At 36.0% G+C, this 17,908-nt stretch overlaps 2 protein-coding genes and 1 pseudogene across 2 annotated transcripts; 2 read left to right on the forward strand and 1 right to left on the reverse strand.

Annotated features, from left to right (window-relative positions):
• The first annotated feature begins 466 nt into the window (after positions 1–466).
• Positions 467–1,367, forward strand: LOC128187239 (uncharacterized; annotated as a pseudogene).
• A 10,673-nt stretch (positions 1,368–12,040) lies between these two features.
• LOC128187601 (uncharacterized) lies at positions 12,041–13,010 on the forward strand. Its single transcript, XM_052858014.1, has one exon. It carries the CDS (start codon positions 12,156–12,158, stop codon positions 13,008–13,010), a length of 855 nt encoding a protein of 284 aa, XP_052713974.1. The 5' UTR covers positions 12,041–12,155.
• An 846-nt stretch (positions 13,011–13,856) lies between these two features.
• Positions 13,857–17,885, reverse strand: LOC128190763 (uncharacterized). The gene is made up of 5 exons (XM_052862940.1): positions 17,632–17,885; positions 16,323–16,481; positions 15,079–15,234; positions 14,956–14,979; positions 13,857–14,065 (listed from the first exon to the last, which is right to left on the reverse strand). Exons 1-5 carry the CDS (start codon positions 17,756–17,758, stop codon positions 13,929–13,931), a joined length of 603 nt encoding a protein of 200 aa, XP_052718900.1. The 5' UTR covers positions 17,759–17,885; the 3' UTR covers positions 13,857–13,928.
• Between the last annotated feature and the right edge of the window lie 23 nt (positions 17,886–17,908).

Consider the following 17,908-nt stretch of genomic DNA (forward strand, 5'->3'; position numbering starts at 1 on the left):
ACTTTTGACAAGGGTTAATATTAGTGACTGTGTTTGGAAGACAGTGCATGAAAAATAATATTGAAATATTTACTTCTATTTTTGGCTGACAATTATTTAATGTGGGATTTGAAAGAGCTTTTCTGATTGCCTGTTCTCCGGCATCTACCTGTCTGTTTATGTGTTGCTTGCAATTTCTACAAAAATATATTGAATTATTGGAATAAAGCATGATTTAAAGAAATGTTGTCGATTTATTGATACCAATTACAAAAACCGAAAAATAGGACAAAGGCAGTGTACCACTAGTACATTTCCAGGGGCTAGATAAGTTCAAAAATTCGTTCAAAGCAAAACGAGTTATTTGGGAAGTTTTCTTACTAGCTGAATTTAAATCCAATGTCATATATAGCGAATATTATAGACATTAAGTCTGTTACTCTTTTTATAGCCGATTATTTCATTGATGTCTTTTTGTAGATTAAGTATGGGTTTAGATTGGTTGCCAAATGTCCGCGAGACGTATGGAGGGATGTTCACAGAGTATAAACAAGATATGTCGCAGACGAAATAATCAACTATTTTCTACTCTCTTGGGATATCGAAATCCAAGTGACCTTCGCTATCATCTGCCTGACGATCTTAGTCAGCATTTCTTTGCTGTTTGCCATTATGATTACTGGAAACGTCGAGAAATTTTGTAGTTCCTTGGAAGTGATTAAAGGACTGGCCGAGGGTTTAATGCTTCTATCCATAACAGTGGAAGCTTCCAAAAATATGTACAACACTACAGACCCCATTCAATGCTTCGTCGCATTTTGGTTTTCTTTGCTGGATCAGTGAATTTAGGTCAAATAAAGTCTTTTACAGGGTTTTTGTGGTTTTCTGATAAACGAACGTTTTCCAGACAGTGGCTGATCATCATGGTGATGTTTGCCGCATTCACATTGATTACATTTGTGGTTCTTTGTGTGTTGTACATTACCAATATCCACTCTTTTGTCATTTTCATCTGCTTTCTTTACTTCATCCCATTTATTGGTATGTGGATTTTTGACGGATTACGATTTCATCAACTCTGCTACAAAAAGAAATGCAAGAATGACATACTAGAAATTCAGGAGCTTAAATTTCAATGGCTGCTGACCACAATACAACAACACGCGTGCAGACAGTACAACGGACAACAAAGTCGGAGAAACCAAAATATGACAGAGCAAAAATGGAGGAGCTTGCAAAAGCAGCTGACGATAAGACATAAACACACATGCAGCCAGAAAGTCCAACAGACAAGAGAGTCGGTGAAACCCTTGTCGTTGGTTGAGGTATTGTGTTAATTTCTGATGTAGGGATTCTGTCACACTGTAGATTTTGCTGTAGTGACGTAAAGCCCCTTTCACAATTGGCGCACGAGCAGAAGCAATAAAATATTCGTGCGACCGAAAAAATTGAATATGGTTCGTAAACTGTTGCCAAAATAACTGCATATGAAAAAGTACTCGTAGAAACTCGCACGATTCAAAGCGACCGTTGTGCGATTTTAACGTATTGAAACTTGCGATATATCTTGCCTCTATGTATGCGACTGTTGTACAGTGAACTCGGGTGTTTTAAGATAATGCGATAAGATTTCACGAAAGATCAGATGATCGGACGATTGAACGTACGCCAATACGATAAGATCAGCGGCGTTCGTTTCATCGCACCAATGATCGTACCAGTCAGAGGTGGTATGCCGGTGTCATATAATATTTTGATACCGCGAAATATTGAACCCGGGTTCAATATATTATGCGATATTATGAACCCGGGTTCAAAATATCGCTGCGATATATTGAACCCCCCCCCCCCCCCCCCCCATAAAATTTTGAACCCCGGGTTCAAAATATTATGGCCGCGATATTTTGAAACCCCCTTGAATTTTCATTGCTCTAGGAGAGGGGGTTCAAAATATTATGGCCGCGATATTTTGAACCATCTACTGTTTCCAATTCCCTATGGAGAGGGGGTTTAAAATATTATGGCCGCGATATTTTGAACCCCCCTCAATTTTTTATTGCTATTGGAGAGGGGGTTCAAAATATTATGGCCACGATATATTGAACCCCCTACTGTTTCCAATTCCCTTTGGAGAGGGAGTTCAAAATGTTATGGCTGCGATAATTTGACCCCCCCCCTCTTTTTTATTGCTATTGGAAAGAGGGTTCAAAATATTATGGCCGCGATATATTGACCCCCCCCCCTACTGTTTCCAATTCTCTTTGGAGAGGGGGTTCAAAATATTATGGCTGCGATATTTTGAACCCCCCTCTATTTTTTATTGCTATTGGAGAGGGGGTTCAAAATATTATGGCCACGATATATTAATCCCCCTACTATTTCCAATTCCCTTTGAAGAGGGGATTCAAAATATTACGGCCGCGATATTTTGAACCCTCCTCTATTTTTTAATTGCTATTGGAGAGGGGGTTCAAAATATTATGGCCGTGATATTTTGAACCCCCTTCTATTTTTTATTGCTATTGGAGAGGGGGTTTAAATTATTATGGCTGTGTAGCAACCTCTATTGTTATACTTTCATGTTAAATACTGAAATCTGATTGGTTAAGACGCAGTTAATAATATTTTCTATTACCATCAGCGTTAGCAACGCACTTAGCAACGGGTAACATTAAAAAATGTTACATGCGCGAAAATTATGCGCGTACGGTTCGCTGTAGAATTCACGTTATTCCTATATAAAAGCAGTAAAATTTTCTTAAAAATTAAGACATTCAGTATAACAAAATAAATAGTGCCTGTTTGGGAGGATAACAGTTGAAATTGACACCCCTCGAAAACCATTGTCAACCTCCGCTTCGCGTCGGTTGACAATGGTTTTCTCGGGGTGTCAATTTCAACTGTTACCCTCCCAAACAGGCACTATTTATATAATGTGATATATATAGGATCTCTCATGATTTGCGATGGTATATGATTTTTATCCAACGAGTTGTGTGTTTTCTATCCCCGAGCCTTGGCGAGGGGATAGAAAACACACAACGAGTTGGATAAAAATCATATACCATCGCAAATCATGAGAGATTCTTTTTATCACATGTTTTAGCAAGTATTTTGTTAATCCCAACTTTTTCTGTAAAAATTGTGATTGTGAGCCGCACAATTAACACATTATTTACAACACGTCAACAACGTTACGCATGGAAAAAAAGTTTCCTCGAAGTTCAACAAACAGACATTCATTTTCTAACATTTTTTTATGAATTCATGACAAATAACTGAAACAACATTAAATGTTTCAAATTTATATCTCAACACCCCTAAAACTGAATTGATTATTTACTTTTTCATTCTACGTCAATCAACCGTCTAAACCTACGTAATGATTAACTATGACGTCACGTGGCGTAAGAACACACAGTGGAATATCAAAAATTTATCCCATGAGTGATATCCACCGTATATTGGGATAAACATGTGATAAAATATAATATTTAATATGATATTATATAAATAGTGCCTGTTTGGGAGGGTAACAGTTGAAATTGACACCCCGAGAAAACCATTGTCAACCGACGGTTGACAATGGTTTTCGAGGGGTGTCAATTTCAACTGTTATCCTCCCAAACAGGCACTATTTATTTTGTTATACTGAATGTCTTTTTTAAAAATTTTAAGAAAATTTTACTGCTTTTATATAGGAATAACGTGAATTCTACAGCGAACCGTACGCGCATAATTTTCGCGCATGTAACATTTTTTAATGTTACCCGTTGCCAAGTGCGTTGCTAACGCTGAGGGTAATAGTAAATATTATTAACTGCGTCTTAACCAATCAGATTTCAGTATTTAACATGAAAGTATAACAAAATATAATATTATAATGATATAGTATAATATAAAATAATAATGATATAATATAATTTATCAAAAGTATTTAAACAATAGTGATCATGTCGGTGTAACAAAGAATATTGACCTAGGTTTTATTTTTGAACGTTGATTATTGATTCGGGGGGGGGGGGGGTGTGGGTGTCTAACGTTGAAAACTGAGACCAAAAGTCGTGACATTTATACCCTGTGTCATTTTTCAAAAGCTTAAAAAGGTTTGTTTTTTTCTAATCTCTGATGAACTCACACGTTAAATATTAAAAATTGACCAACTACAGGTTTTTGAACTGTCTTTGAAATGGAACTTGCAATTGCTCTACGCAATTAACATGTATCTGATTAAAATTTTCAACTCCATTTTTTAATTCCTAATATTGTCCGATATTCATGCCGATTTGGATTTTTTTTTTTTTTTTTTTATTCTTTTATTTTACCGATTACAACAGTTTGTTATTAATACTAAGAACTCTGTATCCTGTTATTCAACTATGTAGATACAGCTAAAAAGAATATATGTCAAACAGCATAGTCTCAAGCCACGGTCCGGAGTCCGTATAAATAACTCTCTCCAACATGTTCATGATGGCCAGGGTTTGCGAAGGTGGTCAAACCAATACCGGCCGTTTATGTAATATTTCCGGCAAATCGCTACAACTTTAAATTATTTTGAGAAGTCATGATAATTAACTGACAGCACATTAATGAACAGTTGTCATATTTTTATTAGACAAGTCGCGATCAGTGAATATTTGATTAATTCAGTTTAACAATAACTTTTTTTAAACTTGCCAGATTACCTATATTAAATGATGCATAATTAGCTACTGATCTCTGCTACTGATGACTCGACAGAAAAAATAATGTGTTCAATCCAGAGACAAACACTAAACAGACACTTTTTGTAGGTGTGTTAAGAGAGTATTGGACATTTATGACCCATTCGCCGGTGTAATGAAAAATATTGACCCGGTTTGAAATTTGACTCGTGGGACATTTTTCAACGTTGAAAATTGAGACCAAAAGTCGTGAAATTTATACCCGGGGTCATTTTTCAACAGCTTGAAAAATATTTTTCAAACCTCTTATGACATCGACACGTTGAAAATTGTCCCTGTTAAAAATTGACTCCGACTTCAGAGTTTTGAACTGGCTTTGAACAGAAGTGTTAATTGCACTTCACGGTTTAACTGTACATGTATGTACTTAAAAGTTTCAGTTTCAAAACTTTAACTCTTTCACCCCCTTCCATCTAAATTACATTGCATATTGAAAATGTGGTTTAAATATTATGTCTGCAATATACTGCACCCCCCTCCCCAACAATCGTATTAGCAACTTAATGTATACTTGGTTACTCTAAATGATAGTCACCAGTTGGAAAAGGGGGCTAACACATGTGTGTTGTGTGTACACAGGGTTGGGAAACATTCAGTTCCATTCAGCCTTTATGGTATTCCTATTATGTTATACCAGTAATGAGGGGGTTCAAACTATTATGGCTGCAAAATATAAAAAACCCTTCTTATCACTAGCTATTGGAGATCGAGGGGTTTCAAAATTTAATGGCTGTGCAATTTAATTATAGATATTAATGCACCGGTCCCCTTCTTGATTTTTATTGCTTTTAAGTGGGGTTTTAAGATATATATTTTATTTGCGAAACATATATATTTTATTTGCGAAACATTTAAAACCCTTATTTTTTAGTCTCGTCATTGACCCTCCCCCCCCCCCCCCCCGCCAACTTCAATATTTTGAACCCCGTCTCCAATAGCAAAAAAAAAAGAGGGGGGTTCAAAATATCGCGATCATAATATTTTGAACCCCCTCCCCAATGGGAATTGGAAATAGGTAGGGGGTTCAATATATCGCAGCCATGATATTTTGAACCCCCTCTCCAATAGCACGGAAAATAGAGGGGGGTTCAAAATATCGCGGCCATAATATTTTGAACCCCCTCTCCAAAAGCAAGGAAAAATAAAGCGGGGGGGGGGGGGGGTTAAAATATCGCGGCCATAATACTTTGAACCCCCTCTCCAATGGGAATCGGGAATAGGTAGGGGATTCAATTTATCGCAGCATAATATTTTGAACCCCCTCTCCAAAAGAAATGAAAAAAGAGGGGGGTTCAAAATATCGTGACCATAATATTTTGAACCCCCTCTCCAATGGGAATTGGAAATAGGTAGGGGGTTCAAAATATCGCAGCCATAATATTTTGAACCCCCTCTCCAAAAGCAATGAAAAATAGAGGGGGGTTCAAAATATCGCGGCCATAATATTTTGAACCCCCTCTCCAATGGGAATTTGAAAAAAGGTAGAGGGTTCAATATATCGCAGCTATAATATTTTGAACTCCCTATCCAAAGGGATTTGGAAATAGGTAGGGGGTTCAATATATCGCAGCCATAATATTTTGAACCCCCTCTCCAAAAGCAATGAAAAATAGCTGGGGGGGGGGGTTCAAATTATCGCGGCCATAATATTTTTATCCACCTTTCCAAAGGCAATGAAAACTAGGCGGGGGGGGGGGGGGGTCAAAATATCGCAGCCATAATATTTTGAACCCCCTCTCCAAAAGCAATGAAAAATAGAGGGGGAGGGGTTCAAAATATCGCGGCCATAATATTTTTATCCACCTTTCCAAAGGCAATGAAAAAAAGCGGGGGGGGGGGGTTCAAAATATTGCAGCCATAATATTTTGAACCCCCTCTCCAAAAGCAATGAAAAATAGAGGGGGATTCAAAATATCGTGGCCATAATATTTTGAACCGCCTCTCCAATGGGAATTTGAAAAAGGTATAGGGTTCAATATATCGCAGCCATAATATTTTGAATCCCCTCTCCAAAAGCAAGGAAGAATAGAGGGGGGTTCAAAATATCGCAGCCATAATATTTAAAACCCCCTCTCCAAAAGCAAGGAAAAATAGAGGGGGATTCAAAATATCGTGGCCATAATATTTTGAACCGCCTCTCCAATGGGAATTTGAAAAAGGTATAGGGTTCAATATATCGCAGCCATAATATTTTGAATCCCCTCTCCAAAAGCAAGGAAAAATAGAGGGGGGTTCAAAATATCGCAGCCATAATATATTGAACACCCTCTCCAATAGGAATTGGAAAAAGGTAGGGGGTTCAAAATATCGCAGACATAATATTTAAAAACCCCTCTCCAATAGCAAGGAAAATTGAGGCGAGTTCAAAATATCGCGGCCATACTATTTTGAACCCCTTCCAATGGGAGTTGGAAATAGGTAGGGGATTCAAAATACAGCAGCACAATATTTTGAACCCCCTCTTCAAAAGCAATTTAAAAAAATAGAGGGGGTTCAAAATATCGCGGCCATAATATTTTGACCCCCCTTTCCAATGGGAATTGGAAATAAGTAGGGGGTTCAATATATCACAGCCATAATATTTTGAACCCCCTCTCCAAAAGCAATGAAAAATAGCTGGGGGGGGGGGGTTCAAAATATCGCGACCATAATATTTTAATCTACCTCTCCAAAGGCAATGAAAAAAAGCGGGGGGGGGGGGGGGGAGATTCAAAATATCGCGACCATAATATTTTAATCCACCTCTCCAAAGGCAATGAAAAATAGCGGGGGGGGGGGGGGATTCAAAATATAGCAGCATAATATTTTGAACCCCCTCTCCAAAAGCAATGAAAAATAGAGGGGGGTTCAAAATATCGCGGCCATGATATTTTGAACCCCCTCGCCAATGGGAATTTGAAAAAGGTAGAGGGTTCAATATATCGCAGCCATAATATTTTGAATCCCCTCTCCAAAAGCAAGGAAGAATAGATGGGGGTTCAATATATCGCAGCCATAATATTTTGAATCCCCTCTCCAAAAGCAAGGAAAAATAGATGGGGGTTCAAAATATCGCAGCCATAATATTTCGAACCCCCTCTCCAAAAACCAATTAAAAAATAGAGGGGGTTCAAAATATCGCAGCCATAAAATATTGAACCTGGGTTCAATATCTTATGGGGGGGGGGGGGGGGGGGGGGTTCAAAATATCGCAGCGATATTTTGAACCCGGGTTCAATATATCGCGGGGTTCAAAATATTATATGACACCGGTATAAACTGCCCGATTCCGATGCTCTTCTGTAGAAATATTTAAAAGCAAGAGAAGATACCGCCCAAGAAGATGACAAAAGCTACAGCCAAAATCAAGGTCAATTGTGGCCAGTGTAACAAATACAGTGTATACTATATAAGGGGTATTCGCCCCCGATTTTTTTCGTTCATTTCGCTCTTTTTGTCAGTAAGCAGATTAATAATTGGCGACTTTTAATGTCTCATATTATCTCTCTTTTTCCACAATATTATTGGGGCGAATTCAAGACGAGGCAAAACCATGAGTAGAAGTGAAAATAACATCGGGCAAAAATAGGATTGTATCCAGTGTATTTTAGTTGCAAAACATGTAAACTGAAACCGATCATATTTGCAATGACAGTAAAACGTTGCAAGATTACATGGAACACGTTGAGCAACAGTCTCGTGGTCGCACAACCTATACAACTACAGCTGCGATTTATCCTACGAACTTTAAAATCGTGCACCGCTCTTGCGAGCACACAAAACGTTGTAAAAGATTGTACCAATGTTCGTGCGTTGCATTGCAATAATTTGGATCGCATTTGGTCGCGTCTGAATTGTGTGCATTTTCACAATTTTGAAGAGACATTTGAATGCGACCACAAAAACGCATGCAACAAATGGGAGAGTTCGTGCAACGTCTGCAATAGCTCGTGCAAAGCCAACGAATTTCGATCGCAAAGTTTTGTAAAGTGCTCGTGTGCCAATTGTGAAAGGGACTTTAGTCATCGCACGAATCGCCTGGGTATTCTTCAAACCTGTTTTCATGCATGTGGTGGTGTGATTTGACACACTGTGTTTATCTTAGCATTTCCTTCTTGATGTAAAAGCAAGAGCTTTATTTAATTTGTTAATAAACTTTCTCTATTTTTGATGTGCTTTTATCTTTAATTTGTACTCGTGATTTTTCTAGTTTATAATGTTAAACATTTTGACTCTATCCAGAGTATGATTTATTGGTTTGTGTAATAGACCGTATTTAATTTTGAACTCTTAACATAAATACCTGTTTTTGTTTTGGGTTTTCCTGGGGGATTTGTGATTTATCAACGCCATATGATCGATGCCTTTAGTGTCGATCGATTCATGTGGTTATTCGTTAAAGTCATTTTTTGTAGGGGAAGCACATAAGAATGAATTCAACATTATTTGACTCATATGCAACGAAAAGTAACATTGAAAGGATTTTCATCTACAAACAAGATATAGTATGCTGGGGTACCCCATGGTCCGGTACTTGGTCTATTCCTATTTCTGTTGTATATCAATGTCCCCACTAATGATATTTCAAATAATATCAGATTATTTGCAAATAATACTTCTTTATTGGTGATGTTGTATTGCAACAAAATGTAGCAACCACTAATGACCTTGACACTTTAAAAACTAGCTAGACTAAGCATGGGCCGTTGATTTTAATGCCAAAAAAATGTAAATGTTGACTTTACTGGGGAAAATGTAAACAAAACTTCTTAGTTTTCACCCAGTATAATGTATTTACTGTATGAAATAAGGACATTTATTTTTTAAGCACAAACTCGATAAGCAATGGTTTAGCTTCACAATACATGTTAGATTTTCCATTTTTTATTGACTTCCTATTACAAATCATGGTATAACCTTGACGGAAAAAATAAGGATACATTAACTTTCAAACTTCAAAACGTAGATGTACCCAAAGCTCTTGTAATTCAAAAACTCACTTATATAAGGATATATTGATTGATGAGAGTAGATGCTAATGCTGTGAGTCTCCATCCGAAACAAATACATGCATGCATTTTTTTTCTTGCATGCCTAATCAACAAAATTGGCTTTATTTTCCTATGGTAGTTTTGATTTTACCTACATTTTTTATTGCAATCTTTCCACTATATTTACATTTATACCAGAGTCTCTAATCGTTTTTTTTTATTCCTAGATATAAACTGCTCAAATATACTGAATTATTAAACATACGTACTTATTTTAAATATTTTTCTTTTCAAATAGACTGATCATGAAAACTTCATTTCAATATTTGTATGTCTGTGAGTATGAATGAAGGTGAAAATTAATAGAAAGAGGTGCAAATATATAACATGAATAAATTGTATTTTCTGTGTTTTAATATGAAGTTAGCAAATTCACCATCTGTTTGTATAATCAAATGCACTAACAAAATTGAATTGACTGAATTGAAACATTTCATCATGTACAATATCTAGATTATCATGATTTATTACATACTTAGTAATAAATACAGGTTTTTTGCACATGTGATACAGATGACAACACAAAATCCGTATCGGCCTCCGGGGCTGATACAGGTTATCAGCCCTCCAGGGCTGATACGGATCCGTATCACACCCCTTGCGGAACTCCTCTGCCTTTTTGCGCTTCGGCATTTTTGCATGTTTACAGACGAAAAATAAAACATTTTCAGTTACATTCGACATTTTTAAGTGCAGTTGAAAACTTCAAATGCTAGCAAATGTTTTAAAGCAGTCAACTTTTAAAACCTGATGAAATTCCGTCCTGTAGCTTCATGTTTGTTAAAACAAGAAGAACTCATATTTTTATTAAATACGTGTACATGTCCATACTTTTTTCAAAAGATATGAATAATCAATTTGTTCGAGTTGATGGGTTTTCTTTTTAAATTTATTACTAAGTATGTAATAAATATAATAATAAATACCCTTTTCCATATCACAGCTTGTATCAGCCCTCGACCAATATCAACCCTCGAGCCTTCGGCCCTCGGGCTGATATTGGAGTCTCGGGCTGATACAAGCTGTGGTATGGAAAAGGGTATGTATTATTCTCTATGTATCTTAATAAATGTCTAAGTTTTATCCGGATATCATTGATTTTATCATGCTGTTGTGATTTTTCTGCCTTTATAACCTCGTTTGTGTAATTGTGTTTTATATACTTAATATATTACGGGGGCTATGGGGGGGGGGGGGGGGGTTATATATACACGTGTGTCCCTAGTTGATGTCTGATGTCTGATCCAAAGCGACATCTTATCAGCTCTGCTCTCTATGACATATATATTATAAATAATGATATGTATGTCATAGAGACCAGAGTGTATATGAATTTTGACATGTCTTTATTTCCAGGCCTGTAATCATATCTTGCATATTGGATTTGTACATTAAATACGTAGAAGTTCAATTAATTTAATGAATTGAAATGAAATGTTAATTTGGCGGCTCATAGTTGAGTGAACATCAGTCGTCACAGTATCGTAATTTTTGTTGATTCGGAACCCTTTATAAGAGTAATTTGTGGAGATTTTGGAGAGAATAAGGACTCAAGTATTATATAAGGTAAGCTTATATCCGACTTCATCAACATTTCAGCGATAGTTTATATTGTAATCATTCAACAACATTTATATATTAAATTATTTATCTTTTACTACATTTGCTAATGAAATTAGAATAATAAGTTTATTTTTAAAATTAAAAAAAACTCTGATTGTGTGATCCATTGCTTTTTCAACATTTGTGTTCTATTCAAATACACTTTCGTTTGGATATTGTACAAATATGACTCTTTTCACATGTGAAGAAAACTACGTGCATTGCTGTTCCCTTATTCTGTTTTTTTTAACATGAACGGTAGGCATGCTATGAATACGAAAAAGTGTTCTTATAAATTTGAAACATATTATTCTGAACATTTTTAACATTATTAAACGTCGACTGCCAGATGATTATCAAACAAAAACCATAAAAGAAGAAACTGATTACATAAGATGCTATATTTAATGTTGATTGCGAAATTGTATGATAACTACGTTGATTTGTCTGTGATTACGAAATACCTTTGACGAGTCGCCGTTCTGATGCGTATCGAATTTTGACAATGGTAAATATAAGTGTCGGTGTACGGAAAACTGCATGGCATTACATACTGAAAAACTTACACTTATACTTGGCTAATCATAAATAAATGTAGGGCTCGGTATCAGTGTAATTATTGTAAAATCTAGATTATAGGAATGATGTACATGTATTACTTGATGATAGGTCAAGGATTGGATATAGGACAGTGTATCACAGAGTTATCTTACTAAATCTAAATCCAACTACATCCATCGCATACAATTTGGATATTAAGAATTCTATAATATTTACAGCTGTATGTTTTAAATGATGTCTTTTTTGTAGATTCAGTATGGGTTTAGATCGGTTTTCAAATGTCCCCAAGACATATCGAGAGATGAGCGCTGAGGCTAAAACAAAATACATCGCAGATGAGATTGTCAGCTATTTTCAACTCTACTGGGGAATCGAACTCAAAGTGGCCTTTGCTATCATCTGCCTGACGATTTTAGTCAACGTTTCTTTGCTATGTGCCATTGGAATTACAGGAAACATCAAGAAATATCACAGTTTTTTGGAAGTGGCCAGAGGACTGGCCGAGAGTTTAATGCTTGTATCCATAGCAGTTCAAGCTACTAAAAATATGTATAACACCACCGAAGCACAGGAAGCCATTCCAGGTTTTGTTGCCTTTTGGTTTTTCTCCCTTAGTTCCGTGAATTTGGGTCTGATAAAGTCCTTCACAGGATTTTTGCGGTTCACCGACAAACTGACTTTTTCCAGACTACAGTGGCTGATCATCATGGTGGTGGTTGCTGCATTCACCCTGGTTACATTTGTTGTTCTGTGTGTGTTGTATGTGAACAATATCCTCGCTTTTGTCATTTTCATCTGCTTTCTTTACTATGTCCCGTTCATGACTATGTGGATTTTTGACGGATTAAGATTTCATCACCTCCGCTCCAAGAACAAACCGACGAATGACAGAGCAGAAATTCAGGAGCTTACAAATACAGTTGAAGCAAGGACATCAGCACAATTGCAGACAGAACAACAGCCAAGACAGTTGGAGAAACCACTGTCTTTGGTTGAGATATTGTGTTTTCTGATGTACGGATTTTGTCACACTGTAGCTTTTGCTGTAGTGACGTTAGTCATCGCACGAATCGCCTGGGTATTCTTCAGACCGGTTTCTAGGTTTTTTTAGTTACAGTATGATTATGTCTACTGCAATGGTAGCAAAGCCATTCTAGTTTCAAAAGTCAAAAGTATCTAAAGCAGAAATACGGTTTTTACTTGCTTAAGTTGCTAAATTTGCGGCTTAAGAACCTCTAATATTTTTTGATTATTTGATGATGGTGCAGAAAGCATAACAAATTTATATGTTTATATGAAAACTATATACAATAGAATTATAGTTATATATATATATAGAATCAAGTTGACAACACATAATACAGAGCGACAGCATTCAGCTTTCTTTATTCTTATAAGACTATTCGATATTGTAATCAAGAACAATGGAAATAAACTATCCATGTGCATCACTACCATACTGAGGAATAAAGAAAGCGTACAGTCGCTGACCAGAATTCAGAATATTCCACACATGTATCTTTTGATGACGTTCCATTTGTTAGTCTGGACTGTTCCACTTGTATGCCTTTTTAGAGCAAACCTGAAAACTCTTTCTGCGTTTGGGTACCAAGTGTGTATTTTTGGATACACTCTTTTTTATTTTAGTAAGAGGGATAGAACCAATAAAAAATATTAAAGGACCGCGACTAGAACGAATTTATTTGTCTTCTTGCAATGTCTTCTTATTTTGTACAGTATATACAGTACCACTGCTTGTTAAAACAGAGATGGGATTCAAAATATTTCGGTTTTTAATAAAAACTATGTTTAACTACCGTTCCTTTTCTACTTACTAACAATGCACTCATTGTTTTCTTCATTCTAACATTTGCGATGAATGAATTTTGTTTTATGAGCACAGTATGATTTTTATTATGTTTATTAACATTAAATTACATCAAGAGGGAAATAGAGATTGAATTAACAAACATTTTTTAATGTTAATTATTGTGATACATGTGTCTCTTCCGAACTCCCTGTGATAGCATCAGATTAAGGGACTGAAATAGCGGAAGTTGTGATGCCCCTTGTCGTCTATCGTCACGTTGCATGACTGTAGAGTTCCCTCCCCTGGCACTGTCCAGATTTCACCCGGAGATCGACAGTCAAGCGGTCTGACACAGCCTAGATCAGTTTTTAAAAAATCAGGAATTGTTCATGTTTATGATTTTCTGTACTTGATTTGTAAAATTATCGAATAAAAAACTCTTTTAGACCTTCATTAATTATTATAATGATTTTCGGTTAACAAGTAAAATATAATTATATAGAATAAAAATTATACATTCCTCCCCACCCCCCCCCCCCCCCATTGTGGTCTCACCATACCCCAGGGACCATGATTTAAGCAAAATTAAATCTACACTACCTGAGGATGCTTCCACACGATTTGATTTTCTGGCCTAATACAATGTATTTTTTGAGAAGAAAATATGTAATTACCTTCTCTATATATTCTTATTCAAAACTTGATCCCCCATAGAGACTTGGCCTACCCCCAAAGACCATGATTTAAACAAAATTAAATCTACACTATCTGAGGGTGCTTCTACCCAAAATTGAGTATTTCTTTTCAAATAGTTTTTGAATATTTTTAAAGATTTTCTCTTTATATTCCTATGTAAAACTTCATTCCCCATTGCGGCCCTACCCTACCTAAATGCTTCCACACAAAGAGCTTTTCTGGCCAAATTGTTTTTAAGAAAAAAGATTTTTGAAAAATACCCCCCCCCCCAAAAAAAAAATCAATAGTTCTTAATTATCTCCCCTTTACAGAGGGGGTAACCCTTCATTTGAACAAACTTGAATTGTCTTCACCCAGTGATACTTTGGGTCAAGTAAAGTTAAAATCGGCCCAGTGGTTTCGGAGAAGAAGATGAAAATGTGAAAAGTTTACAACGACAACGACAGACAAGGGACAAATCTTGATCAGATCAGAAAAGCTCACTTGAAACTTACGCTTAGGTGAGCTAATAAAAGGATAAGTAGCATTCATTACTTGTAAAAAGAATCACCTTTCGAATCTTTAACACAGCATTCTGTCAAAAAAAGATAATAATTATATCCACAGTAAGTTTTGTGGCTTTTTTTTTTCAAAATCACCAAATCTTCCTGTGCGCCAATATGATCTATCTTACTTGCATTGATGATTTCCACTCTGTTATTTTGACAAGAAACTTTATAGCATTTATATCTCCATCGACTGCCGTGTGATCTACAGTTTCCTTTCTGGTCCCGACACAGCTGATTTTCCGAGTCCATTGAAACACATTCTCCGTCACTATTCACACAATCTGTAACAAAAGACCAATCAGATTTATATTAAAAAAGTAATCTTCACAATTAAGGTTTTCCGACCCTCAGCCTAAAAGTAATTTTTTACATCATAACAAGAGGCCCATGGGCCTTTTAGGCCACCTGATTAACTGCAGTGTGGCTTTTGCCCCATATAATCATGTTCATTATAATTAGAGGGTTGATGAAATTATTTTATTAGTCCGATATTGTTAATTCAAATAAATTTTCCAAATTCGAAAAAGAATCATTTAAAAATTATAGTATAACATATAGTAACTTAATTGGACAAATCTAAAGTACAAAAAAAATCGGTCAAAACAACAATGTTTTACCGTATTTAATCATTAGAGCCTTGCCGTAACACAAGAAACCCTGACCTTGGGTCCATGAAATTAATAATTTTGGAAGAGACACTTTTCCTTATCATAGCTATGTACTTAATTCATGGGCTAAATACCCAGGAGAAGAGAAGATGTTCAAAGAATTACTGCATTCATTTAGAACCCCACTCTAACACCAGAATCCTGACCCAGGGGCCATGAACTTCACAATTTGGAAGAGGCACTCTTCTTCATCATAACTATGTACTTATAGTTCATCTGCTTAATATTCAGGGACAAAGGAGAAGATTTTCAAAGAATTAATACATTTTCACTTCTACACAATCATCAGACTCCTGCCTTAACACAAGAACCCTTTGTGACCTTGAACTAAGTTACCACGAAATAGGTTCTTTTCACAAGACCGGTACTTGTTGTAAATGGGTCTGCAGAAACCATCAATCGAGTTATTGATCAAATGTCAAGGTCATAGCATACATTTTTGTTCGTATTGGTTTTATTTGCCTTTACATTTATAGCATGCCCATACAGTGCTGTTTGAATTAAGGATGTACAATATGATCTTGAACTTTATTTCCAAGCCAGAAAGAGGGTCAAGAAAAGTTCCCTTTATTGATTTTCATCCTAACATCATTTATCAAAGCAGGTTACAATTTCAATGATGTCTAGTTTACATTTCGTGTTGGTTTATATGCAAATAATGTCCACTACTTTCTTTGTATTAGTACATATTCTTCACTTACTGTCGCTGACGACAGATATCCGCGGACCACGACATTCCACCATGAAGCAGGTCGTGTGATTCCAGCGCTGCCCCGCCTCCCGACACGCCCCTCCCACATCTCGACACACCTGATTAGTTTGATTGACGGTCAAACACTGCCCACTTGTAGACATGCACTCTAAAAGAATACTTCAGCATTTTAATGTCTTAAAGCATCAAATTAATTCAGTCATGCCAATTAAGATAGCGCTTCTTTGTCTCAGGCTTATCCAGATCAAAAGCTCATAGTTATAAGAAATTTTTATAACTATTGTAAAATCCATTAATATATACTTTAGAATTATAGAATAAAAAGTCTGTGAATCTTAAGAATACCACTTATGTAGGATCGTCTCTTATACGTTGTTTATTAACACTCAACGTCACTCTGTGATTTGGGATTACATGTTTTATCTTTTATCATCTATTGCAGTTATAGGTCATTGGTTATTTACCAAGTCTAAATTAAAGTAATTAAAAAAGTTCAAGAATGGTAGAAAGGCATTGATTTCTAACAAAATTCGAAAGTTTGGCCGACAGACATTGAGCAAGATACAGCAATACGTGTGAGCGGCGCAAACTAGAAGCATAACCTACCGTTAACCTGGGACTCCTTTTACAGGCCAGTGATGGTTAACGACGCAACGAATATTAAAAATGCTTCAGCCAAGATTAATAAAGAGTGTAGAAAAAGGTATAATATTAAAATGAACATGTTTATACTGTTAAACCTAATTCGTTATTTGTTTTTGCATAGTAATACATTTTGAAATTTTCTAAGCTTTGCCATATATGGATTTCATTGCCAAATCATTAATCTCAAATAAGACTCTTGCAATTAATATGATTTGTTTCGTGCACTCGGTCCATCTTGCAAAATGGCTCAGACCATCGGAATATTTTTACTGTAACATTGTAGATTACCACGTTAAAACCAGCTGGTTTTTTTTTATTTTGACGCGAAATTCTTTTGGTATATGATAAACCTTAAAATGTCTCATACTGAGTTGTGATTACCTATATATAAAGCATTTTACTTGCATCATTTATATTATTTGATAGGGCAATTAGAGTTTGCAAATAAATGTTTATTCACCAAAATGCCTTCTGTAAACGAGACAGACATCTGTGTAATTTTTATGTTTATAAGTATAAGCTGAGTCCGCTCAATTTACAGGATGTCAATTTAGTCAAGACGGTCTTTGGTGCTTAAACTTCTATTTAAAACGAAACACAGACCATTAAGCGATTGTCACTGATGAGAAATATATAAGGTTGAGTGATCTTACCATTCCTTGCACAGAGTGGTCCGCCCTGGCTGACGGGAGCTGCAAAGAATCCTAGAAATATAATCAGAATTAGTCCCATCCCAGATCCTGGAGCTAAGAATCCGCAGTGTGCCGGACAAATGCACATGAAACTTTTGTCTAGACAAAGACACTAGAATTACATATGACGTCATCTCACTATTATTCTCTATGACAACAAAAAAGGCAATGAAGCCGCGCTGTGTCCAAACATAAAGCACGTGACATCTGGACAACGAAAAACAATAGTCCGGAAATA

The sequence above is a fragment of the Crassostrea angulata genome, chromosome 6, assembly GCF_025612915.1.
Source record: "Crassostrea angulata isolate pt1a10 chromosome 6, ASM2561291v2, whole genome shotgun sequence".
Taxonomy (NCBI): domain Eukaryota; kingdom Metazoa; phylum Mollusca; class Bivalvia; order Ostreida; family Ostreidae; genus Magallana; species Magallana angulata.